At 42.8% G+C, this 26,576-nt stretch overlaps 1 protein-coding gene across 3 annotated transcripts in view; it reads right to left on the bottom strand.

The window, feature by feature from the left end:
* Positions 1–16,740: 16,740 nt before the first annotated feature.
* NPR3 (natriuretic peptide receptor 3) overlaps positions 16,741–26,576 on the bottom strand; it is a 69,298-nt gene continuing 59,462 nt past the window's right edge. For 2 of the 3 annotated variants that reach the window (XM_032851276.1, XM_032851278.1), the window contains exons 5-8: positions 23,970–24,064; positions 22,315–22,450; positions 20,793–20,880; positions 16,741–19,779 (exon numbers count right to left, since the gene is read on the bottom strand). In XM_032851276.1, coding sequence (XP_032707167.1) covers positions 19,668–19,779; positions 20,793–20,880; positions 22,315–22,450; positions 23,970–24,064 — 431 coding nt within the window. In that variant the 3' untranslated portion in view covers positions 16,741–19,667. The remainder of the gene's footprint in view (positions 19,780–20,792; positions 20,881–22,314; positions 22,451–23,969; positions 24,065–26,576) is intronic. The other variant, XM_032851277.1, reaches the window with a different exon arrangement.

Genomic DNA, 26,576 nt, shown 5'->3' with positions numbered 1-26,576 from the left:
TTTAGTAGTCAAATTTATAAAAATAATAGAACTGTGGTTACCAGGGAAGGGAGGAGTTTTTGTTTAATGAATACAGAGTTTTAGATTTGCAAGATAAAAAAAAGTTCTGAATCTGTTTCACAATACTGTGAATATACTTAACACTACTGGACTTAAAAATGGCTAAGTTGGTAAATTTTATGTTATGTACTTTTTATCAAAATTAAAGACTATGAATTCTCTCATTGGCAATGAACTTCAGTAGATATCTGGTGAGAAATTTCTTCACAGACAACAGAAAGAATACAGAGTTTTAAGGGGTCTGGACTTGTCTGTCCTTCCTAGTAACTTAGGAAGTATTGAGTGTAAATGAAGACAGAGCTGAGATAATAACCTCAGAATACAAAAGGGATTGAAGAGGTTTGGTTTTGTTTTTAAATATTTTATTTATCTGTCAGAGAGAGCGCACAGGCAAGGGGAGTGGCTAGCAGAAGAGAAGCAGGCTCCCCACTGAGCAAGGAACCTGACCCGAAACTCGATCCCAGGACCCCAGGACAATGACCTGAGCCAAAGGCAGACACTCAAACAACTGAGCCTCCAGGCATCCTGGAATGGAAGAGGTGTATGCAAAGCCTGCTTTCTGCTCACTTCCGGTCTCCCCAATTCTGAATGTCTTGATAGATCTGCATCTTTTGATATCACAGACTCACCCACTCTCTCCTCCTTAGAACCTGAACTGTCAAGGCACAGTCTTCATATGATTTGCCCTTATTCATTCTGGGGAGAAGGCTAAAAGAAACTTATACCCTGGGAGCCAAAGCACTAGAGTGGGTTGGGCTTGGGGGAAACCTGGGGACCAGGTGAGTGGCCAAGGGGGCTCTGCATACATAGTTCTTTAGTTTGGAGAAAGGCATTGATTCAAAACATTCAGGCAGTGAGAAACCAGAGGGTAACAAAAAACTAAAAACAAGGCTAACCAATGGGCCGAAGCCTGAGGAGCAGAGACCAGTAGTCTAGACCACAGGCTTGAATAGGAGCCTCAGTTCCCCAGGGAGTAAGTACAACTAAGGAAGGTTTAGGGACACTGTTAGGTGGTCCAAGCAGCACACCCAGGAATCCTGCAGCAAACGTACCTGATGTCCTGTAAGAAAGCTCTTCTCAGGAGAAATACATTCCATACAGAAATTCATCTCACCTCAAAGACCCAGGTGAAGACCTCACCAGTGCTTGACCTTTTCAACTTTAAATAAGAAAAGGCAACCACTGTTTCTAGCTTGATCTCTTTCCATTCCTTACTTTTAATCAGATTGCAAAGACTTTATTTCTGGCTGTGTGGAGGATATGATTATGTGGAAACTGCCCACTACAGAACAGCTAGAAATACTGGGAAGAATGAAAGAGAGAGAATCAAACATTCCAGTAAATGTACAGCTGAGCTCACAAAAAGAAAAAAAAAAAAAAATCAAGGGAAATCTCCAAGGCCCCAAAATGCAGAAGGAACTGATAAGCTCCGGACCAGTAAGATCATGAGCCAGAACCACTGCCCTGGGCATGAAGGGAAGGCAGGGAGTTTGACAGAAACCAGTGCTTGGGTTTTAACAGCCATGTCAGAATGGAGAATGAATGTTTTAGAGAAATTTTGCCATGACTAGGTGCATCTCTTGGGTGACTTTGGTGGACTTTTAGCCACCTTCTCAGAATCAGTCCCCAAATCTTTCTTCCCTTTGGCTGGTCCTGAAGATGAGTGCGATGAACTTTCTTCAGTGCTTCTTCTTGATATGTTTATCTCAGAAAGCAGAGGACATCGAAGCTTCTTAAGTACAATAACTAACCCTGGAGGCCCTCGGAGTCTTCTGGCTTGTGCAATGTTTAGTCATCCATGGGCCTTTAGCTTCTCATCTTTTCACCCAGGTTCACAAAGCTTAGGAATACATCTTCCCACCTGTCTCACTAAAGTCTCCTAGATTCTGTAATCTGTAGCCCAGAGGATCCTGGGCCCAGAACCTACTTACCTTAAAATGAACAGTTAAACCTAGAATGTTCTTTCAGAAAAATTCAAGCTTCCTTTTAGAAGAAGGAAGCTTGCAAATTTTTTGTTTGTTTCATTAGGTTTCCTTCTTCTTCTTCTTCTTCTCCTTCTCCTTCTTATTCTTATTCTTATTCTTCTTTTTTTGTAATCATTATGTCCCCAACATCTAGCAACAAGCATTTAAAACATTTATCTAAAAGGGGCACCTGGTCGGCTCAGTCAGTTAAGTGTCTGACTCTTGATTTTGGCTCAGGTCATGATCTCAGGGTCAGGATCAAGCCCCACATTGGGCACTGAACACAGAACCTGCTTAGGATTCTCTCTCCCTCTCCCTATGCCCCTCCCCCCACCCTACTCCCTTCCCCAACTTCCCAACTACCACCCCCATGCTCACAAGCACACACACATTCTCTATTTAAAAAAATTACTGAATGACCAATGATTGATTGCAGCCCTTTATACCACATCATGTTATCAGTTTTTCAGCACAGAAGGGGGGCTTTTCTGTATTATGATCTTAGTTGCTACTTAGAACAGTAACACACTGGGTGATATCTTCCTCCGTGCTGCAAGGGGAATCCCATGCTCAAGGAATGGCTTTTCCTGTCTTAAGTCTCCCAGCCTTTGCTTTATAGCCTATAGCCTCTCACTTTCTTTTTTCTCCTCTTTCTGGCTTCCTCCTGCTTTGCAACCTTCAAGTCAAGCAGCTAAGTTGAATTTTGTATGAGCTTAGTTTTTTTAATCTATTGTTGAAGTATAATTGACATACATACATACATGTATACATTCTATACATTACTCAACATACTGCTTCAACAATTCTGTGCATTCCAGATGATGCAACAGTTCTAGACATAATGACTCAATGCTCACCTCGATTACTGTGGTCACCATACAATGTTACTGCAACATCATTAACTATATTCCTTATGCTGTACTTTTCATCTCTGTGACATTTATTTTCTAACTGGAAGTTTGTACCTCTTGATCTTCTTCATCTGTTCTGCCCAGGTCTCTAATGACCATTTCCCTTCTGGCAACAACCTCACCTACCTACCTGTTTTTAGAGCCAAATAAATTCAGGAACACTGAAAATAAAATAAAATAAAATAAAATAAAATGGAAAAAAAGGCAAAAAGAAAAAAAATAAATAAAAAACAAAAACAAAAAATAAAGCCAAATAGGATGTCTTTCCTTTAACAAGTCTCCATAGTGACAGCTTTGTTCACAGCCATCTTAAGCCTGAACCAGTACCTTGGTGAGGATTTAGAGCCCTCAGGAAATGGGACCAAACTGTCAGGAAGCCAGTAGATATCTAGAAAGAAAAAAGGAGCACATGGTTACAATAAAAACAGAGCTCCTTATCAGTGATGTTCTTTCTTCTGAGAAAAGGAATTTTGTGTTTTCCTGAGAAGGTAAAAATGAAAAGATCATTAACCCTGAGATAACTCACTGAAATGCACCCAGAGCGGCCGTATGTTCACTGGGAGACCCCCACTGGCATTGCTGGCTGTAAATTATGGTCATTCCTAAGAGGTAACAAGAGAGGTTCTGTCAGCTGTGCAATTACTTTGTTTTGGCAGGACACTTTGGAGTCAAGAAAACATTGGCTGGAGTTCAAGGCCAAGACTTTGGATCAGCTGCCACCATAATTTTTCAGAAATGTGATGACCGTACCTCAAGAAATAGTTTCCTAAGTAGGCTGCAGGAATGTCTCCTGTACATGTTTGAAAGGGATTTAAGGAATGAAGCTTTTGGGGACTTTACTAGTACAGCTGAGTTACATGGGCTTCTCAAGCTAAGGGCGAGAATTCTGGATCACATCAGGAATCTTCTTCACCAAATGCAGTGAAGTAAGTAGAGGATGGCTTTAACTGAAGTAGGGCACTCCTGGATGCCTGGACTCTGTACCTTTTACATGATTCGTGAACACAGCAATATAAAAATCTACTAAGGTTACCCAGATCTCTCTTCATCATTGAAAGTTCTGTGTTAAACTAAACAGCATAGGCTTCCTACACTTCTTAGTATACTGTTTGAATGTAACAGTAGTGAAGAGGAGAATCATGGGAACATCTAAATGATCCCCAACCTTCCAGGGGTCCAGTAGATGTACTCAGTGTCCATTTCTTGCTTATTTACAGCCCTTCATTTATATATCAGAAAGCATCACTCATACTTAAAGATTTCAAAGGATCATTGCAACTTAAATATTTCGGTCTATGGGTCGATGTGGAGAATATTCCCTGCCCATTTGTATTTAGCATAACATTACATCTAGACAAATACTCTGTTGTTAACAGTATATATTGTGGTTGTCAAGGGAAATATTGACAATGTACCTGAGTTCCCAGGATAGAAAATAAGATAAAATTTGAGTGGTAGGAGGTTGGGCATGAAATTGAAAATCAAATATTGAGTCAGAAATACCATCACAGGGGCACCTGGGTGGCTCAGTTGATGTCTGCCTTCAGCTCAGGTGATGATCTCAGGGTCTTGGGATCAAGCCCTGAGTCAGACTCCATGCTGAGCGGGGAGTCTGCCTGAGAGTCTCTCTCTCTCTCCATCTTCTCTGCCCCTCCCACTCATGTGCTTGCTCTCTCTCTCTCTCTCTAAACAAATCAATAAAATCTTAAAAAAAAAAAAAAGATACATCATCACAGATACAGAGCTATGATGCCTACAGAGGAACTGAACATCCTTGACCAGTAAGGGTAGAAAAAGAAAACACTAGTCCTTCGAGGGCAGTAGCTGGGCCATGCAAATAACATCATGAAACAACGAGGCAAGCCAGTAAGTTATTATCAATTATCACATTCATTTTATTAATTTTATGGAATCAAACTTATATTAAAAACACTGTTCTGTGAGTGATTTTTTAAAAATAGCAGTGGGTCTCAGAGTTTATATAGGAGGCTGATGCCAGATTCCTCATTCTATTTAGGAAATTATATCCATTACTCCTGAGTCAGCCTCTAAAATTTCTCTGCTGTACTACAAGGTGCTTAGATTGGTTCTATATCATAAATGTAATATTTAAGTGGCCACAGATATAGCATTTTGCAAATGCATGGACTGACGTCTTACTTGGAAGGCCTACTATTTTTTATATTTTTAATCACGTTTCCATCTTTACTATGTGTGCCATGTATGGGTGAGTGGTGTGTGGTGTGTGGGGCTGGGAGCTGTAAATGGAGGAGGATGAGGGTTCTAAAAGTTTCCACAAAAGCAAAGTTTCCAATGATCAGATTCCAAAGGGTTCTCATCCTTCTGGCCCCTCCCCTTCCCATCCTCCAACTTCCACTGTACATACAAACTTCACTAAAATACTGAGGGTTTCTTATCAAACAATTTTGGACTATTAGCAGTGGCCATAAAAGCATTTTTGTCTTTTAAGGAAACAAGAATCAAATCTTTGATCTCCTACAAGACCCTCAGGGTAGCACTTTCTCTGGGGCAATTAGTATGTTGGGAAGTTAATCCCAGTATTCAAGGTTCTTTTTAGAGTCAAGGTTATTTAGAGGTGCCTTTCATTCTCTAGCATAAAAAAGAACACTAGGTAGACTTTTGAAGCCCTGGGCTCTAGTGCTCAGTTTACTGTTTATCAGCTGTGAAACTTTGAAAAGGTCATTTAACTTCTTAGAATATCAATTTCTTTTTCTGTGCAAGAAAAGCCTCATAGGTGGGTTGTGTTCTGGGTTCACCAAGTAGGAAGAAGAAAATCGTCAACAATTGGTACGTTGGTAAACATTTAACAACCAGGTCTCTGGAGGGAATGTGCCATGATGTGTAGTGTTCGTTAATGTGTGTGGTGTAAATACTCCTAACATGACCAATGTCAATACCAACATGACTTCACTGAATGTGGAGCTAAGAAGAGACGTACAGGAGTGTGTGGTGGTTTTGTATTTCCCTACAGAGAGCCTACAGACAGAGTAGATGTGAATAACCCAAGTGCATGGATAATAGTACAATGTAATGAAATAATTTGAAAGGAATATTTTGAGTATTTATTACCTTTTTTATTTTTTTTAAAGATTTATTTACTTATCTATTTGACAGAGAGAGAGATCACAAGTAGGCAGAGAGGCAGGCAGAGAGATAGGAAGGGAAGCAGGCTCCCTGCTAAGCAGAGAGCCTGATGTGGGGCTCAATCCCAAGACCCTGGGATCATGACCTGAGCTGAAGGCAGAGGCTTTAACCCACTGAGCCACCCCAGTGCCCCTATTACCTTTTTTAAAAATGAAATTTATTTAGGGGCACCGGGGTAGCTCAGTCAGTTGAGTGTCTGACTCTTGGTTTCAGCTTAGGTCATCATCTCAGGGGTTGTGAGATGGAGGCTTGCGACTTGGGAATTGCCTGGGACTCCATGCTCTCAGCATGGAACTGTCTTGAGAGAGTCCCTCTTTCTCTCTCTCTCCCTCCCCCTCTGCCCCTTCCCCGCCGCCTTATGCTTGCTCCATCTTTCTCTCAAATAAATAAATAAAATCTAAAAAAAAAAAAAATTAATTATAATAAAACAAAATTTATTTAATTGTAAGCTTATATAACTTAGCTCTTAAGAATGACTTTGTTAACGAGGTCACAGAGTTTCTGAAATGTTAATAAATTGTTCTCACAAGCCACTACAAACAACTCCGGCGCTGCCAGTGGCTGGCTGGTTTGGTTAATGACAGATGTGAACCACAGGATGATCATTAATTCTTAAGTAAAATCTAAGAAAGCCTTTGGGCCAAGGCTTACTTGAACGAGAAGATATAGGATCTTGGATGGGTAGAAATGAAGAATAAAATGGTATAAAACATCCGCACTGATAGGCAGGGTTTTGGCTTCAGGGGCTTTTCTTTTTTTCTCTTAAGTCAAAGCAGCTATAAAAAGCTTAAAGTAAGAAAAAAAATGTTCCAGTGTGATTATTTGCAAGTTTACACTAAATAAGGAAGACGAATACCATATGATTTCCTCATGTGGAATCCAAAAAAAAAAAAAAAAGCAAAAACAAAAACAAAAAACAACAAAACAAAACAAAAAACAAAAACAAAACAAATGAAAAAACAAAAAGCGCTATCAGGACCAGAGAACAAACTGAGGGTCGGGGCGGGAGAGGGAGGGCGGGGCCGGGAAAATGGGGGAAGGAGAGTGGGAGGTGCAGGCATCCAGGGAGGGATGAGTAAGAAACGAAGGAAAGGCACAGCCTAGGGCGTCTAGTCAGTGACCCTGGGACCACGCTGTGTGCTGACAGCGCGACCACGCCTGCGTGGAGCAGAGAAGGCACAGAGCGTGGGGTCCCTGCGCTTACGCCTGACGCTGATATAACACTGCGAGTCACCTACACTCACATTTTTTGAGAAAAAAAAATTTTTAGGCAGCTAGAAAAGGCTTAATAAAGTAAGAAAAAACATGTTTTAGTGTGATCGTTTGCGAGCGTATTGTCACACTGTTACCAGCATCGTTGTCACAATGAACTGGTAAGTAGTGCTGTTTCACCAAAGGAGCTGCTTGTAAACGTAACCACAAGGTCAACCCTGGAGGCCAGTTTTCAGAAACCCTTTCCGGGGCGCCTGAGTGGCTCGGTGGATTGAGCATCCCGCTCTGGGTTTAGGCTGGGGTGGTCACCTCAGGGTGGTGAGATCAAGCCCCAGGTTGGACTCCGCTCTCGCCATGGAATCTGCTTAAGACTCTTTGCCCTCCCTCTCCCTGCCCTTCTGCTCCTCCCCCTGCTTGCACTTGGTTTCTTGCTCTCTAAAAATAAATAAATAAAATCTTTTTAAAAAAGTGAAAAAGGAAAACCTTTGAAGGAAAGATCAGAGGTCTAGGATGTTTGTTTTGCCAATAGTTTTGGTTTAGAAATGATCTATCAATCACTCAACTAGCAGAATGTGAGAGATCTCTCAAGGAAGACAAGGATTAACTATTAGGACCCTGGGCTGGGCACAGGTTTCATGTGGCCTTTAAAAGAATCAGCCAGAAAGGATTTACTAAACAGATGGGCGTTCCTAAGCCACGTGACACAACAGGGGGAAGGCTGGTCCAGAAGACAGGATGTATTCCCCTGTCACCGTGAATAAACAAGCAGACATTACATAATCCCATCTTGACAACAGACTAATGTCTCTAGACTGATAGACGTCATGAATTTCAACTATCATTTACCAACATTAAATTCTGTCAAGTAAAGACCTAAAAAGAAAAAAAAAAAGCACATTTGATGATAGAAAAGATTTTCTCCCAGCTCAGACAGAAAATCATAGTTAATCTCAAGGAAAAAAAGCCCAAACTTTCCATATTGAATCAATTAGTGTTTATGAACATTTCCCTATTATTGTCCTTATTGTCCTTATTAAAGCACAAACTGGTCATGTTCCCTGGGTTGACAACCAGCCTACAGATAAGACATGGGAACCTACAGGCTAAAATCCTAAATTCTGCTGGGAAGGCACATCTTTTTCTCATCCTCACCACTGATGTCTGACAGGGTCGTGAGCAACAGAGGGTTAAAGGTGAGACGGTCTTCGAGGGTCTTTGCAGTGCCCACTACCCTATTTCATGCCCTGGCTTTGTCACTTCCTGGCTGGGGGACCAGGCAAGGTTGAAGCACACCGTGTCTCAGAGATGACCGCAGTGCCTGCCTCACCGGGCTCTGGTAGGGACCGCTTGACATAGTTTAGCCCTCGAGGGTCCTGGGAAGTTCAATGCCACCAATGCGAGCTAGCATTACTTCTCTATGCCGGGAAACTGCCACCCGCCATCTTGTGCACACACCCGGGTCCTCATCTATGAAATGAGAGTGGGGATACATAGAATCTACCACAAGGTCACATACAAGAACCACAATTACGAGCCAGTCTTCACACAGGAGCCCGAGAACTTGAGGTGCTAAGGCTACTTCATGCAAACAGTAACAACCCCATTTGCTGAACTGCTACTGCGTGTCAGGAAACACTTGAATCCTTCAAAGTAGTTGTTACCCTCCTAATTGTACAAGGGAGGAAACCGAGGCTAACAAAGGCCTGTGGTTTGCTGAGACCCCACAAGTAATAATAAAACAGAGATTTAAGCAGGCCATTTACAAATATCCCCATTTTAAGAAAATTCCACAAGGTAGAAACATTATGGAGTATCCACATTACAAAAACCGTATGGAGGCTTTTGGGGTAATAAATTGCCTGATGCAGGAAATATTTTATTTTGGAGTACTCAGTACTTGACGAAGAAACTGAGAGGAGAGAAAGGTCATTTTTTGAAGGATATTCTTTGAAGACCCGCAGTGTGGAGGTTATCATTAAAAGGAGACGTGGCAGCAGAAGAGATGGCACAAAGCTCTACATGATTGTTCAAAACAATCTGCAAGTCCCAAAACCTAATGTAAATTAGTGAAGGAAGCTGGATGTGAAAACATCAGGAGTGTAGGGCTTCTGGCAAGTTGGAGAGTGTTGGTACCATCGGAGGCATTAAAATTCCTTTTTTCTTTTTCTAAACACTAGCTGGCCAAAGAGAATGCATCTGCTGACCAGGCATTCACGACCACTGAGACAATAAGTGCCACAAAGTAAGGGGGAGCCCATCTGAAGCCGGGGTGGGCAGGGACGTCCACGGAGAAACGGGGGTGGGAACTGCACGTGAAGGATGGGCCTGACTAGTAAGCAAAGGGTCTTCCAAGCAGGAGGCACAGAGGGAATAAAAAGTTGCAGTCAAGGAAGTGCAGGGAATGTGTAGTGTGTAGTGTGTGTAGTGTGTGACAAGAAAACCAGCTTGAGTAGGTCAAATTCAGCACGGCCTACCTGAACCAAAGGACTAGTGCCAAATCAGGCTGTTGACTGAGGGCGTGGGGCTGTGAACGCCAGGCACAGAGTACGGAATCTGACCGGGAGGATGGGAGTCATCCGAGACTACTGAGAACGAGAGAGTGACGTCAGAGCAGTGTCTCAGGGAGACTGACATGGCGGCGGTGAGGAAGAATGAGGAAAAGAGGGGAGCAGGGGTAGGAGGCTGCTCCCCACCACTTTGGGGCTGAGGTGATAAAGGCCTTGTTCGGTGACAGGGAAGATGAACTGGATGGGAGAAATGGACGGGAATCTGTCAGGCTGTGGAAGGTGATGAACAGGAAGGGAGCTCTGCTTGTAGAAGATTGACAATGGCCACTCTACGGACTACGTGGTTTGGCATAGTCATTGTCTAGAACAGCAGCCCGACGTCAAATCCCCGCCCTGCCACTTGGTAGCTGGGAGGCCTTGACCAAGTTACTTAACCTCTCTATGCCTCCATTTACATACTTTTAACATGACCATAGTCCTACTTCATCAGAGTGACATACGGATAAACATCAAATGGCTCAGAAAATGAACCCGTTTGAGGTGCTTAGCCCAGTCTTGACACGCAGAGAGCTCTCAGTAGTCAGCTACCGATACTGAATTGAGAAGGGCACACACTCTTGTTCATTCTTCATTTTCCTTCTGAATAAAATGCTGAGAACAGTCATGAAGGGGTATACAGTACAGGTGCAAGTTCCATTCAGATAAAATCTTCTGTTGGATTTTTGCCTGAAAGCATAGAATACCTTTGACACCACCCAAGACGCTCCTGCCCAAGGAGCACAGAGCTCTTGTGCACAGCCGGTTCTTTTCAAGCACCCGGGGAGGGAAGCCTGCACTGGCCACCGCACTAAGGAATAAGGAGGGGGTGACACACAGAACACAGCCTCTGGAGCATAGCCTCCCAGATCTGCCTTACCTGACCCACACTCTGAGCCATCAGAGGCCCTCTTGGAAGAGCAGTGTGGTCTCTGTCCCAGTCTTGGGTGTCCCGCGACCTGGGGGTTGCCCCTATATGCCTGGAACTTCACGACTTTGATGCCATCATCTCTCACTAGGCTGCTGATGCCTGGTCTCTCTCTGCCCACTGGAGTAGCAATGGAACAAGAACCCCTTCTGTCTATACTAGTCAATCCACCCCCCCTCCACCAGCCACTAACACCCCTATGAAGTGCTGCTATTGCATTTGGGACAAAATCCCAGCATTCCTAGGAGAGACCTGGACTGAGGGCAAGCACTGGTGGGAAAGATGTTCTTCAGGACCCATGAGGGTCCTTTATGTTGGGAGGGGAGCAGACATTGCTCTGGCAGAGCTCAGCTGTGAGCATAGTTGCCCCAGGATGATGAAGTCCAGGGAGTGGTTCTTGGGGCCAGATCAGCCAGGGCAAGAAGGCAGGCGTGAGGCCATGCTGACATGCAAGGCCAGCAGGGCCGCCTCCACCTGAGGAGAAACAGATCTGGAAAAAAACGCTCTGGCCCTCTGAGGGCCTCAGAGGCAATGTGGCCATCACTGTCCCACTCTCCGCCCTTGTCTGGACCCTTCAGGAGGAGGCCAATGTCCAAAAAAGGGACCTCTTCCTCCTCATTGCCTCTCTTCTCATCCCACAAGAGGGTGGGGCTACTTGTCATCAAGACAAATTATCTTGAAAGTCATCAAAAATGACCAACTGGGGGCTTTGTCTCCATAGCCAAGGAAGTGGGAGACTCTAATAATCACCCTACTGAGTGCTTCACTACCTGCCAGGCAGGATTCTAAGTCTGAAGTCTTCACAGCAGCCCAGTGAGGTTGGGACTGTAGTCACCCCCATGTCCGCATGGGGTGCACAGCCTCAGGTATGGAGCCAGGGTTCTCCTCATCACTGAAATGGGAATGACGGGACTTCAACAGATAATGATGGTCAGGGAGCAACAAAGCCTGCAAAAGGAATTCTTTCTCTTAGTTCTAGTTTGGTGCTAAGAGATGGTTTATTAAATGACAGTTTTTTTTTTTTTTTTAAAGATTTTATTTATTTATTTGACAGAGAGAGATCACAAGTAGATGGAGAGGCAGGCAGAGAGAGGGGGCGGGGGGGGGAAAGCAGGCTCCCTGCTGAGCAGAGAGCCCGATGCGGGACTCGATCCCAGGACCCTGAGATCATGACCTGAGCCGAAGGCAGCGGCTTAACCCACTGAGCCACCCAGGCGCCCTTAAATGACAGTTTTTTATGCAGTCATTGATACCTCTTCTAATAGTAGCCACTACAGGCTATAGTATGTCTATTCCAGAAGTCCATAATTTAGGGTTAGGAAAGGGTCTTAAATGGATGATGTTTGGAGCTCCCTGAGGCTCCTCAAGAGAACGTAGCCCCCACTTGCCACAGCGAGGAAGCATCCTTGGCCTGTCATGGATATTGGGTATGAATGAAGAAGTTGAGAGAGGGATGAGGAGGTAAGACATGCGGTGGAAAGACTCAAGGAGGCCACGGTCCTCAAGGTGATACGGGGAAGTAATAGGAATACCCTACACATTAGGGACTGAATGTGTTTCCCCTCAAATTCCTGTGTTGAAATCCAACTCCCCTCCAGTGTGGCTCAGTTTGGAATGGGGCCACTAAGGAAGTAATTAAGTTAAGTGAGGTCACAAGGGTGGGGCCCTGATCTAATAGGATTAGTGTCCTCCTAAGGAGAGACTCCTGAGAGCCACTGCCTCTCTACTTGTCTGTCTATCTATCTTGTGATGAGAAAAACAACTTTTGTTTTGAGCTGCTGCCCAGGCATTTTACAGTATGATAACCCTACTCACATCCACAGATAAGGACTTTAATTTAGGAGAGTCCTGCCATTAGCCCCTGCTTTATTTTTCACAAATAACCATTTGGAGTTAAGCCTGTGAAAAGTTAGTGACCTCTGCCCCTCCTACCTTATAAATAATAGATGCTTGCTACCCTGCTATCTCTTTTTCTTTAAAGATTTTATTTATTTGAGAGAGAGAGAGATCACGAGCAGGGGAGAGGCAGAGGGAAAGAGAGATGCAGACTCCCTGCTGAGTGGGAGCCCAATGTGGGTCTCGACTCCAGGACTCCAGGATCATGATGTGAGCTGAAGGCAGATACTTAACCTACTGAGTGACCCAGGCGCCCCTCCTACTGTCTATCTCATACTGACTCATGACCGGGGACAGAGGATGGCCTGCCCCCTCCCCCACTCCCCTCATTGCATTTCCTGCCCTCCACACCCTGTTTCTGGCATTTGTAAGTAATAAATCTTGTGACTTTACTCCCTCTCTGGGAGTATATTGAAACTGGACTTTCCATCAAAAGAACCCCAAGATCTTCACTTCCCCAAAGTGTGAGCTCCTATGCTAAGGGAGTTAGTTACCTGCCAACCCTGTGTGGAGGCCTCATGCCTCCTCATTCATCAGATGGTACTCTGCGTGTTGTTCATCCAGTACACTGGCTCAGGCTTCCCAACACATACCTCTCTCTCTCTCTCTCTGCACGCATATGCACCCAGGAAAGGACACAGGAGAGTACAGCAAGAAGGCAGGCATCCGTAAGCCAAAAAAAAGCTCTCACCAGGAACCAAAATAGCATACATCTTGATCTCGGACTTACAGCCTCCAGAACTGTGAGAAATACATTTCTGGGTGAAGACCCCCAGTCTGGTATTCTGGTGTGGCAGCCCCAGTGGACTGAGACAGCCTATGTTTCTGGGAGCTTTCCGGGCCCCACCCTTCAGTCCTGGCAGGCCCTCCCACAGCCCTCCCACAACCCCCACTCCCACCTCCAGCCTGGAATCACATCCTGCCCAGAATCCTCTCCAACCTGGGCACCCTGCGTGGATGGCCTTTGTGATGCTGTCCTGGGACTTGACCGGCAGTGGCAGCCACAGCACGACCAGGGAAACATCATTCTAACCATGAGAATGGCTGTGTTTCTCCAGCTTAAAGTGAATCATAAATAAATTTCTAGATAATGAGGCAGGTTTTTACAACCTCAAGGCAACTGGAGATGCTTGAGGCTAGTCAGTTTGCCTAGTCTGCTAGAACCCGAGGAGCTCTTCAGAGTGACAAAACTGACTTAGGACCTCTTCCAACTGGGCAAGGGACATCACAATATGAGTCACCAAGGCCAACTGCATAACTATGTAGATGCAAGATAACAGTATCCCTGAAGAGTTCTTTCCTTACCTACCAGTTCAAGGTTCACCACTCATTATAATAGATAGTTTTCTTATTTCTATAAACGTCCCTTTGCTGGGCAGAAATTCTTGAGTTCTTCCACGGGTACCATTCAAGCAGTACAATCCACCCCAACCACTAACTGACCTTCACTTCCACTCATCCTAGCAAAACAGAAAGTCCTCAGAGACTATGGATATGTGCAGTGTATGTTGGTTGAATTATAAACAGGAAAAGGTTTCTGTGGGATGTATTTTTAATGAGAACACATTGTTATACTGTGAGCATGTGGCATTCTTGCTTAAGAGAAACATTTACAAGAACACATACACATTTATATCCAAACACCAAACCAAGTAGATATGTTAAATGACCAGTTTGCATAAGAAATAAAATTTATTATACAAAACAAGGGTTATATCCACAGTCATTAATTTTCATTTTCTACACAAAACAATAAATTAAATCACATTATATGCAGATAGTTCTACTTACATTAGAATAATAAATGGTAGCTTGTGCAACTTTTATTTTACTTTTCTACCATACTCATGGTAGCTTTGTATTGTTTGGTAGTCCTATATTTAAAATAACCATGAGTAATATGGCCCAGAAGATAAGGGCTGCGGAAGTAATCCTTCACGGTATCTATCCCGTGTCCTCTTGGTTTCAGTACTCACCATTGCATGGGGAACAAAGCTCAGATTCCCAGGACCCAGCAGAAAAATTCTACAAACTCACAGCATCTTCAGGTTGCTGAGGGCACCCCCATTGCCATCTTGCAAGACTCACCACTTTGCAAGATGCTTTGAACTTACAATGGGCACCCCCATTGTAAGACGCACCACTTTGAACTTTTTCAGATGTTGGCATTAAATAATAGGCCATCCTGTTTTGAAATCCAAATTTTCCTCTTTCTCGACATTTTCTGCCCAATTATTGTGTGCTATCACAGCTTTGTTCCCCTAGCACATAAAAAACAATTTGGTAGTCCATGTGACAATTTACGCCCTTTGTGGAAGGGCCCTTTATTCCTGTGCATAAAATTTAGGTCTTTAAACGTGTGACTCAAAGAAACAGCATTTTTGCTAACTTTTAATTTTGCTTATTCACATCCCTCCTCTAGGAATCATTCCACGCCATCAAAGAGCTATTATAACATACGGATTTTTACTTCTGATATTCGGCTCCCATTGAAACCCTTTCACCATGTTTGAAGTAGCTTAAAACATGAACATTAACAGCATCAGCTGGTTTAGAATTGCTTTACCTTTGGTATGAATTAACATAAGTGGTTAATGACAAATTTGAACAAACTCCAATCTAGCCCCTTTTGAAAGTCATTTTAATCCTAGAGTCTAGCTGTGGGGTATGCCTGCAAGAGACAGTCATGAGATCTATATGCTGAAAACCAAAACAAAGCTTGTTGGAATATAGGCATATCACAGGCTTGTCCTGCCCCAGAGCGTGTGCGGTCAAGTTAGCATAAGGGTTTTGATCCAAAGCCAGCTACGATCCTATAGGCAGCACTGTTTTGTGTTCTTTCCCTCTGAGGAAGTACAGGGTTCCTACTCACAAGTTTCTGCCTGCATGGGCCAGATGCCAAGGCATCTTTGGAGCCACAGTGCATGGCAGGGGGCTGGGGGTACGGGAGATCCATGGTGGCAGTGGGAGTGAGGGAGAAATGGGTGGTAAGGACAGGGGCTGCTTGCAATGCCACTCTCTTCTGTTTCTTTCCGAGCATCAACTCCTGATTCTTCTGGCTGGGTGTGTCCCAAGCTTCTTGTTGAGTCTGGCTGTTGAAGATGGGCTAAATTATTGGGTATTCTGTAGTTCTAAGCATCAACTGAAAAAGAAACAGAACCCTCTGAACAGCACCTTCTCATTTTCTATGCTTCCACGCTGCCACCAAAGCACATTTCGTGTTTTCAGACAGCTCCAGTTTTTTCCACTGAAGAAGAAATCCCTCCCATTTTCAACTTCTCCGTGAAGTGCTAACCACCAGGGACATAATTAAACAGAACCCGTGAAATATCAATCGAGAGCCCTAATTTGGGTTGCTGTTTGGTTTTATACTGTATCCACTCAGAATCTGGGTTCTTTGTGTCCCAAGAAATATAAGTATGCATTTCTTTCAGTGTATAAACACTCCCTTAATACTGGTGGTATAATATTTTATTTGGCCTCCTAAAGAGACTTCCACAAGTAGCCCTGTATACTCATTCACAAGAAGGGGGTGATACCACGGGAAGCTAATTTCTGAATTGTCACTGTATGAGATCTAGACAATAGCTTTGACGTCACTGCCAACAGCACACCTTACACTTTCAAAATCAGTAGCAACCAGAAGGAAAGTGGTAAACTGGGGACAAAGGGGGCACAGGTACCTTGAATAAGTTAAGAACCCTAGAACCTGTGAACAGGGAGAATGATAAGACATACTAAAGCAAAAGTCTGAATCTTAAGGAAGAGGAGAAAAGGAGACATTCTCTTTCCATGCATTTCTCTTCTCTCCATTAAACATAGCTTCTGAAATGTTAAAATAGAAAAAAAAAAAAAAAAAAAGCTATTTCAAAGCCTGTGGAACTATGGCTGTGGTTCAGGAAAGGACAAGCTGACAGTTCTGTGAAATGTAATTTATAGGGCTTCCTCGTGGAAACTGTAATCAGTCTGGGAGAAGATATGTACTCTATCCAGAAAATTATTTCTGGATAGAAGTGATAATTTGGAGAAAGCTTTTATTTTTTAATCCAGGGGGGAAAGAAAAAAAACTTAAGCAGGTGAAATGATGACCATAAAATCTATACTTATTTCCAGCACCATGAGTATATACAAAGCGTATATATTCATTTTGACCTATATAACTATCAGCTTGTTTGGCCAGATAAGAAAATAGTGATGAATTTTTCCTTCTGAAATCTGAGTGCCCTAGAATTCAGAGTAAAAATTTATAGTGTGATTTAAGAACTAAAGCCCTATTTATTTTACTGTATGATATGTGGCTTCTGGTGGAGTACAAATGACTAGTTGTCAAAGATGCTGCTTAGCTATAAGGAAATTAAGTCCCAAATTATAATCTCCAGAGGTCTTAACCCAGGGTACACTTACACCGAACACCTATATTGCAGCAAAGTTTTCCAACTTAATTTCCAAAAATTTCCAACTTAAACTTAACAGAGTTTTGGTAATTCACATGATGACTTTAAGGAGGAAAGAAGTGAAAACAGACATGTAAATAAATAAGCAATCAATCTCAAGAACTCCCAGCACAGTTTTAACTTTGGAATGGGATGGCATGTACCTATGAGAAATCTCATGACGTAGTCCGCCATTTAAAAAAAACTAAAATCTCACACCACCATTTTATCAGGGGATATAATATTAAATTTAGAACTATTCCTCCACCTAAAGTAGAAATAAAAGATATTTGCTTTAAAAATGTTACAGTTAATGGACCCCTATATTAATTCCAGAAAGGTGAGAAATGTTTATATCCAAAGATGACAACCAGGTAGAATGATCTTCCCCATGTAATAAGCACATAGGCTTGAATTTTAAACTTTTTTTCACAAACACAAGGTAGTATAAAGTGAATAGCTCAAAAATATATTGAAAACATCATTGATAAATAAAAATGAGAGAGAAATAAGTTCTCAATTCACACACAAAAAAAGATGGATGCAAACATCCCATTCTGTTTTCACTTTGAGGAGTCCTGAGTTGTTAAATGTTTTGCTTTCCTGGATTTTACTCCCCAAACACTCATCTGACGTTGGAATTTCTGGAGCTTGCCTTTCTTGCCTTCTTTCGCCATCTTTTTTGGAAGTCAGCACTTTTTCCATTGCATCCACCATGGAGAACTATGACAAAGTCATTTTGGCTGATCATAGCTCATTCACTTGTCATGCTCTCCAGCTGCCTGAATCCCGTTTTTTAAACGTAGAGGGGAAATGTGTCTCACACAGAAATAACCCATTCACGGAAATAATCCATTGGCTGGTTCAAGTAGGAAGGGCAGAGGCAGACGGTTCCAGGGAAGCAAGCTCAGGCCAGCTTCCAAGATACACAGCTTTCCCTCTGCCTGCCTCCACCCCCGCCCGTGTGAACTACGACCTCCATCACGACAAAGGACTCGCTTGAACTCCCCTATTTTCCTCCCTATACGTGATCTTTTATAGCCACTAAGATAATTTAAAAAACTACTTTTCAGATGTTCAAACTGTTACTGAGGAAAGCCCCTAGTGACATAATTACAACATGGTACGTTAATCTGCCAACTCTCTCTTCTTCTCTCACTATTTTCTCCATAAATTATCAGCAAAAACGGCAACCTGAGTTTACGCCTACGTGCAGAGTAGTGGGTGCAAGGTAGATATTCAGTAAATACTTATTTCACTTTGTTCAAATCTCTTCTATCTACACTTCACTTGCGATTACACAGGTTATTAGTGGATGATGCTAAAGCTTTGTGGAGTCCACTAAAAAGGAATAGAGTAGCTACTTAGATTCCTTCTTTTAACCAAAATATCACTGAATCTTAGTAAAATGTCATGTATGCATTTTTAGAGCTATCCTTTCTTTGCTTACTGTCCAATGCTAGTACTCTACAAAGTTGTTCTTAAGGAAAAAGGGCTGCCTTAAAACCTAGTTAATTTCAATCAACTCCACCCTTTACCTGGAAACTCATCATTTGACCAGAACTAGAAGAGGTCTATCCCTAAAATAACTTTGCACTTAAAGCAGGTAAATCAATGTCCTCCGATAGAGTCTGTGATCCGAATACATGCCTAGATCTCTGTAATTAAATCAGCAACTGGCATTTGGGTATGGTCAAGGGGATAGGGAAACAGGGAGGAAAAGAGAAGGCTCTTTCATCATTGCTGGTTTGTTGCACACTTTACCCATGCTTTTAAAATATAAGTGGAATTTAATCTTCAAAATGAAAAAATAAACATTTTCTAATAGCAAAATATAAGATTAAAATACCTAAAAATAAAACGTTAGTGTGAAATAGGGCTTTTTTTTTACATTAAAAAGTGAAACATTTTAGATTTGTTTTTCTTATATAAATCCTCTTATCTTATTGATAGTTACAACTTTCCAGAATAGCTTTTATGAAACACTAAAGGAGACAGGCCAGAAATCCTTTTTGGATATATGAAGTCAGGATCTGAATATATATATCGGACAGAGCAGTCCTTAACTTCAAATCTGTCTACTTGCACTAGAAAAAGGAACACTGTATTTCCAACCTTGAGATTTTTCATTACATTTTCCTCTTTTTGGATGTTAAATTCTTTCCAAGAATATTCTACTCATAAAAATGATTTTATTCTAGCTATAAAACATTTCATTTAAGAAAACCACATTTTTGTAGCCTTATATGAAATGCCCCCAAAACCATCAAAATATGGAGACATCAGATTTCCAAACATAAATCTAATCATATGCCCTTGAAACAGCAGGAACATTTAACAGAGCGATGTTGTATTTTCATACTTGTTTGTCATGAGGTGAAAGCCCGGGAGGCATAGGGTGACTCAAAGTTCCTGAGCGTCTAAAGAAATTTTACAACGAAATGACTAACTGCTTAAAAGAATGAGTTCTTCAAGAGCGCCCCTTCTGTTCCATTGATGTCTTTCATCCCATCTATCTCCTTAAAGAATCTCAGGCCTAAAGAAAAGGCTTTCTTTTAAGCCACTGAAAAATGGGATCTGATGGAGTCTTCCCGTAACTCTCGATGTTTTCCAACGTTACTTTCTTCTTGCTGGCTTCGCCTCTCAATGGTTATTCTGTATTTCTTCCTGGGTAAAGGGAAAGCGAATGCGGTAATAAAACCTCACTTGGCTACAAAATACTATGGTTTCTCTTACAAAGAATGCCCCCAAGGGACATCTGGGTTTGGGCTGATAAATGAGAAATGACAGAATATGAGACCCTGGTCAGAGATTAAAGCAGTGTGGCCCCGAGGCGTGGTGCCCTTATTCAAGGAGGAAAATTGGCATGCTCTCTGAAATGCCACAGAACAAGCCCTCCCCTTTTTCCCTGGGTGCCTTGTGGGTTAAGTCTTGTCTATTCTGCCACAGAAGCTCTCCCTAACTCCCAGGATATGCCCTAGATAAAGACCAGATTAAGCGTACTGTGACCAAAGGAACAGGAATACAATTGTTCCCGCAAAGAGTCACATACACCCGGGGTTATAGTGCCCTACAGAAATGAAGACATCTTGGTCTAATGACTTGAGACAAAGCCACAAACTCAATCACCGAAGATTACAGAGGAATGGACCGCCCTCATGATTTGGGACTCTCAGTACCTTGAACACACATAAATGTTACAATTTTACAAGCTTCGGGGCTTAACCACAGTGACAATTAAATGTGTGGATTCTCCAAGGACTGCGCACAGAGCAGCCTGGGGGTGTGGACTGCTCAGAACTGCCTCCTCCTTTTCAGAAGGTGAACCCAGACTCCTCTTTCTGAACTGGAGGAAGCGGAAAAATAGGCAAGTTGCTTTTCCTTTGTCCAGATTCTCTCTCCACTTACACATTTGGTGGATGGTAGGAATTTGCGTCAGAAAATTTGTGATCAGAGGAGAATCTTGGCTCTGTGGCCCACAGGGGGAAGCAATACAAGGCCCTGACCGCCAAACCAGGAGGGTTGTGAAGACCGTCACAAAAGCACAGCTTCATTCTTTTAACCGCCATGCTTTTGGGGTAAGAGCAAGATACGGACAAGTCACAAGGACGACTGTGCAAAGGTGAGCGACCAAGGCAACAGAGGAGAGTGAACTTTAAAACTTGATAAAGCATCCTAACCTGAAAAAGTAGAAGGCCATTAACAAGCCGGCTCCTAGTAAGGCCCCCACAACAATCCCTGTCACTGCCGATTCTTCTAGACCACCTGCTTAAAAAAGAAACATAGATAATCAGAGTGCATTTGGAGAAACAGAGATGTTTCCAGTTTTAGTCATTGGGAGATGCATCTCAATTTTCCACTTGTGGCAAATTTTCCTTTTTTTTTTTTTAAGAAAGATTTTTCTAGGGTATCCTGCAGGTTCGCTTCTTTTCTTTTCTTTCTTTTTTTTTTTTTTTTCAAGTGCAAAGCTTAAGAGGCATTTCAGAAAGGACTATGGGAGAACAGTGGGAATAAAGCAGTTCAAGAAAGATCTGAGGAGCACTGGTTTTCAGGTACGTCCGTCCTCTCTTGAGCTCCTAGTCAGAGAAGACAACTGGACGGACCATGGGACTGACTCAGCGCATCTTATTATCACAGATGGGTGATGACACTTCAAAGTGCTAGAGGATTTGGTGAAAAATGCATTGGGTTGATATTCTGTTTTTAGATGTTCTCTCACCAAGACCAGAGTTTCATGTCAAAATGTCCTATATCGCTTTGTGAAAATGTGAATAACAATCTGAAACAATCGAGTGCAGTAGCGTCCCAGTTATTATATAAACACGATAAATATCTAGCCTTTATATGTACAGTGTAGTGTCAGCCTTTAAGGCATTATCCCGTTTAATCCTCAGCCCAAAGGGCAGGGTACACTTTTTTTATTTCGCATATGGGGAGACTGAGGTTTAAAGAGGTAGAGGAACATTCCTAGGGTCACAAACCAGTAAGTGACAGGGCAGGATTTCAAATCCATGCGCAGCAACTCCAGACTATTCTTAACATATGTCCGCCTTACTCCTTTCCATAATTATCACATAAACATAAATAGAGCAGTTTGAAGCCTGGCCTCAAAATAAAGAGCATACTATGTTAGCCTAAAGTGACTAATTGGCCTGAAAGATCGATTTCACTTGGTTCTCCCTCATTAGCTTATCTCTAAAGCAACAATTTCCAACAAGTTCCTATTTGTAAGCTCCTTGTACGAATGTCCACTTGCTTCTGTATTTATGACAAAGCTTCTAGTAAATAGCATAGTTTACACTGATTTGTCAATTTGTAAATTTAAGGGGTGTTTAAGGGACATTATCTGTTTGGTTCCGAGGAGTAGGAGGACACCTACAAACTCTGAATCAGAATGACATTTGCTACACATTTAATATTGGATCTTTTTATTTTCCCTAAGTGGGCATCTCAAATGTGAAGGGCTTATATTATGAATAGAGGTGTGATAATAGGGAGAAGGCTTCTACCATTTTGAAAAAAGAAGAAAGCCCTAGAAAGTGGGTTGCCAGTTTGTAAACTCTTCCCATGGGTTTCACAACATCAGAAAAAGCAAGCTGAGCTTTGAGAACATGAGCTCCTGGATAGCATCTGCCTTTTAAATTTGCATCATGGTGACAGGGTAGACAGTGAAATGCAGAGCAATTAAGTCTCTAAACTTACATGATTTGCAAGGAGAGCTGTTTGTGTGCTCCACAATTCTGGTCTCATCTATTCTCAGTTTTAAAGGTCCCCAAGGATATTTGACATTAGGCCGCATTTCAAAACGACCTTCTTTTCCAAAGTAATCACCAATGACCTACGTAAAAGCAAAAAACAAATGTGCAAACTGAAAGCTCAAAGTTCTCCGTATCCAAAGGAGGCATAGGACAGGCGCCCCCTATCACACTGACCACAATGATGTCTTTTTGAGCTTTGTAAATCAAGATTTGCAGGCAGTAATGATGCTTTTAATGGTGGGCATAATTTAGGGAGAACAGTGGCTCCCTATGGTGGGAAAGTGGTTCTATAGAAAACAATAACCAGAACTTATGGCTTTTCCCTTGTTCGTCGGAGGGGCTGCTGCTCCACGCATCTGCTGTCCGCCACAGAGCAGCCCACGAGGTCAGCCATTTGTAAAGCCCAAACTGCTTTCAGGGATGTGGGAGAAATTCAGACATCATGGCCAGAGTAAGCCATCACAGGTGTACAGCCTCATACCACTCAATCAGCTGGGCATAGAAAGAGTCAAAAGGGAGGCACCTGGGTGGCTCAGTAGGTTAAGCATCTGTGTTGGGCTCAGGTCACGATCCCAAGCTCCTAGGATGGAGCCCCGAATTAGGCTCCCTGATCAGCGGGAAGCCAGCTTCTCCCTCTCCCTCTCTGCTCCTCCTGCTTGTGCGTTCTTTCTCTCTCAAATAAGTAAGTAAATATTTTTTTTTTTTAAAGAATCAAAAATATCTTTTAGGAACATCTTGTTTCATGATTTCGGGAGTTACCTTTCCAGACTGAACTCTTTTTCAACTGGCTCAGTATTCTTTGTTGACTCGATTCAAGGTTTGTCCACAGTTTCTGATTCAAACAGAACTTCCACCAGCTATCTGAGCCCTGATCTGAAAGTACCTTCCCCCCCAGGTTCTCAGGATCTGTTTCTCTTTTTTCTGGGCACCAGTGCACTGCTCCTAAGTGACCTGTGACATCTCCCCTATCTCTCTGGAAGGAGACCCAGCAAGCTTCCACAGGCTAGTTCATGTCATAGTAAAAAGAATTCTAGATAATCACCAAAATCTAACAATCTCTGGCATGTGCTGAGCACTCACCAAGTACTTGACACACATTCCCTCCCAAATGCTCACAATGGCCCTGCAAAGGACTGTAGCTATCCACCGTTCACGGAGGGAGAGACTAGAATCCCCATGAGACCCAGATCACCCCAAGGGTGAAAAAAATCTTTCAGGAAATATAGCAAGTGCCAGGTTCTGCTGGCTCTGCTCCTGCCACAAAGGCCCAGTACATGTGCACAAGGAGAAAGGCACAAAGGCCCTTATGCCAGGTCCCATCAAGTGCTATGGGAACATCAGCTCTGAGCAAGAGGACACACACTTGGCCACTGGAAACATATGATTTGCCCACTTAGGGTAAACAAGGGACTGTTTCTTGAAATCGTCCAGGATATCCTCAAGCAGAAGTAAGCCCTCCCTACTCAGAAACTCCAAGATTTTCAGCTTATTCTTATTTGGAGGCTGTGTTGGGGACAGCTGTTTGGCCACCAGGACAAATGCATTCCTTGGAATCTCAAAAAGCAGGAGGAACAGTGAGGCAGGGGGTCATTGGCTCACCTCCTGGGTGCCCGCTTCCGGGTCTGTCATAGCGATCACAGAGAAATCCCCATACCGGTCTCCGTTGGCATCTATGGACACCTGGCCAGCAATACCTAGAGGATGAGATGGGATGAACTCCAAGTTAGTGATTTCAAAGACTTTCATCAGCCAACAGAAACAAGAAAATGAATTGACAGGATTCTTTAAACAAACTCATGCCACAGGGGATCTCATCAGACTCTGAGCATTTTTGTTGGCATTTGGAAAGACATTATAATTTCATCTGTGTCTGCATTCCTAAATTCTTAACATTTCTCCATTTAAAAAGGAAGAGAAAAAGAAATAAATGACCTTCTTTGGGGAATATGTTTTTTAAAAAATGGATTAAGGCTAATCCTGAAAGCAGCATGCTTGTCGCAGAGTTTTGTATTTATTAAAAAAAAAGAAAGAAAGAAAGAAAAAGAAAACCTGTAAGGAGAGACAGGCTGGAGGTATGGCGTGCTCCTAGACTCGTCACAAGTTTGTGTTATCACTGGCCAAACATTATAAAAGAAAACTCATTCTAGGCCCAGGACTCCAAGAATGTGCTTCATTATGGGCTCCAGTGATGCCCAGGAGAGCTGAGGGCCTGCTTCACGGGTCACGGGAGCCACGAGCTCAAGCAGAGCTGGTCACTTGTGTTCATTCTGTTTTGTTTTGGGTTTTTTGGTTTTGTTTGGGGGGTTTTCCCCCAGTTTTACTGAGCTATAATTGACATACATCGCTGTTTGAGTTTCCAGTGTATGGCACAAAGGTCTGACTTATGTATATTGTGAAAAGAAGACCACGATAAGCTTAGATGACACCCACCATCTCCCAGAGACACATGAAGTCATTCATTGTTTATCCAGATGAGTTCTGGGCCGGCATTGGGTGCTGAATTTAATGCTTGCCGCTGAGGCAAAGACAAAATGGACAGGTTCCCCACCCACCAAGACACAGGCAGCCTGGACTAAGGATTTCTGACTACATGTATTTGAATCCTAGCTTCCACGGTTATGAGCTCTGTGACCGTGGGCAAGGACTCAGCCCTCTGGGCCTCAGTCTCAGGACTGTTGAAGAGGCCCACTGGCACCTCCCAGCCAAGAGCCTGTCGAGATGATTAACTGAGCCAGGACAGGTCGAGTACTTCCGCTACAGGTGTAAAAGACATCAGCTGTTCTCTTCTGCTATTGTTACTGCCACTGGGCCTAGAATCTTGGAGGGGACACCTGATGTGCCCACACCACTCAGAGAAGGAGCTGGCATCTAGTTGGAGACTCAGTAAAAGAGCTGTCTTTTATAGGAATGTGAATGAAGTAAGTCCATGACTGAGACAAGCAGCCATCAGGGAATGGCAGTTTGCTCACCAAAAGGCCAGCCTTGTTAGTATTTAAAGGCATGGAAGCTGAAAGGAAGCAGAGGGACCAGGAGGTTCTGGGGGAGGTGGCCCATGTGTGAGGAAGGAAGCAGTGGGATGTCAGACTGGAATAGGGCAGCCCTGAGAGCCCACACAAAGGATTTGACTTTGCTTGGCCAGCAATTTCAATCAGTGAAAGCAAAAATGTATCATTAGTTGATATTAAATATGTCTGCATTGTAATTTTCATTAACTAAGTAAGAGAATGCATATGTCAGCCACATCCTAATTAACTAAAGCTATCTCTTTTCTTTCAATTTAGACCATAATAGAGTTCAATGTAATTCTTAGTTAGTGTTTCTATTGATTTGATTCTCTCCGGAAGTAAAATGAATGTCTGGGAAAAGGGATCTCAAGGGAAAGTTCCATCCTCTGGTGTGGTTTGGAGAGGGCAAGTATTTGGGTTTACTGTCCTTTGGGTTGTGGTTTGAAGGCCCACTGATTTTTCCAGACTTTGGTCTACTTTGCCACAAACAGAATGGAGCTACCATTCATCTTGATTTTTTTTTTTTTGTCTTTTTAATATAGACTGGTTACAAAGGATACACCAATCTCAAACTTGTTTATCCTTGACAATCTATACAACTTTTAAGTATGAAATGTCATTTTTAAAAATCATATTTATCCCCAAACATATTGCCTAGCCAAAACCATCTGTCATTCTGTTCAGAAGTGTTTATAAAGGTGTGTTCTTCTAAGGCTTTTGAAGAGTATTTTATAAAACAAGGCGGCCCTCGTAATCCAAGACCTCATTACACTTTAAGCTATTACAATTCTGCCAAGAAATGGGGTGAGAACCCTCAGGGTGGCCAATTAGCAAGTGAGACTTCACCTGAGCGTACTGTGTTTAAGGTGAGATTGTCGGGCTGACAGCAGAATTTTCCTGTATATAAGGAATGAGACTTTCCACCCTCATTTCTATGGGCCTGTAGTGGACCTCAAGCCTTGAGCCGCAGTCCTATTTACCTTGTCACTCTGACCTGTCACACAGAGAGGAAATTCAGCTTCTTCCCAGGCCATTTATTAAGAGTCTTGAGAGATGGTCATAGGTTTCACGGTAATAAAATCTAAATTTGTCAAATAACATCCAGAGTATTTTTCCCTTGACAATTTAATGGCCATGTACGGAATGACCATTTCTCAGAGTTCTCTTGGGGACTACCCTCAGATTGATCGCTGTTTAGCAA

This window comes from Lontra canadensis, unplaced genomic scaffold (genome assembly GCF_010015895.1).
Source record: "Lontra canadensis isolate GAN:19392208 unplaced genomic scaffold, GSC_riverotter_1.0 scaffold5, whole genome shotgun sequence".
Taxonomy (NCBI): Eukaryota; Metazoa; Chordata; class Mammalia; order Carnivora; family Mustelidae; genus Lontra; species Lontra canadensis.
Note: the sequence above shows the minus strand (reverse complement) of the source record. Positions and strands in the feature narration are given on the sequence as shown.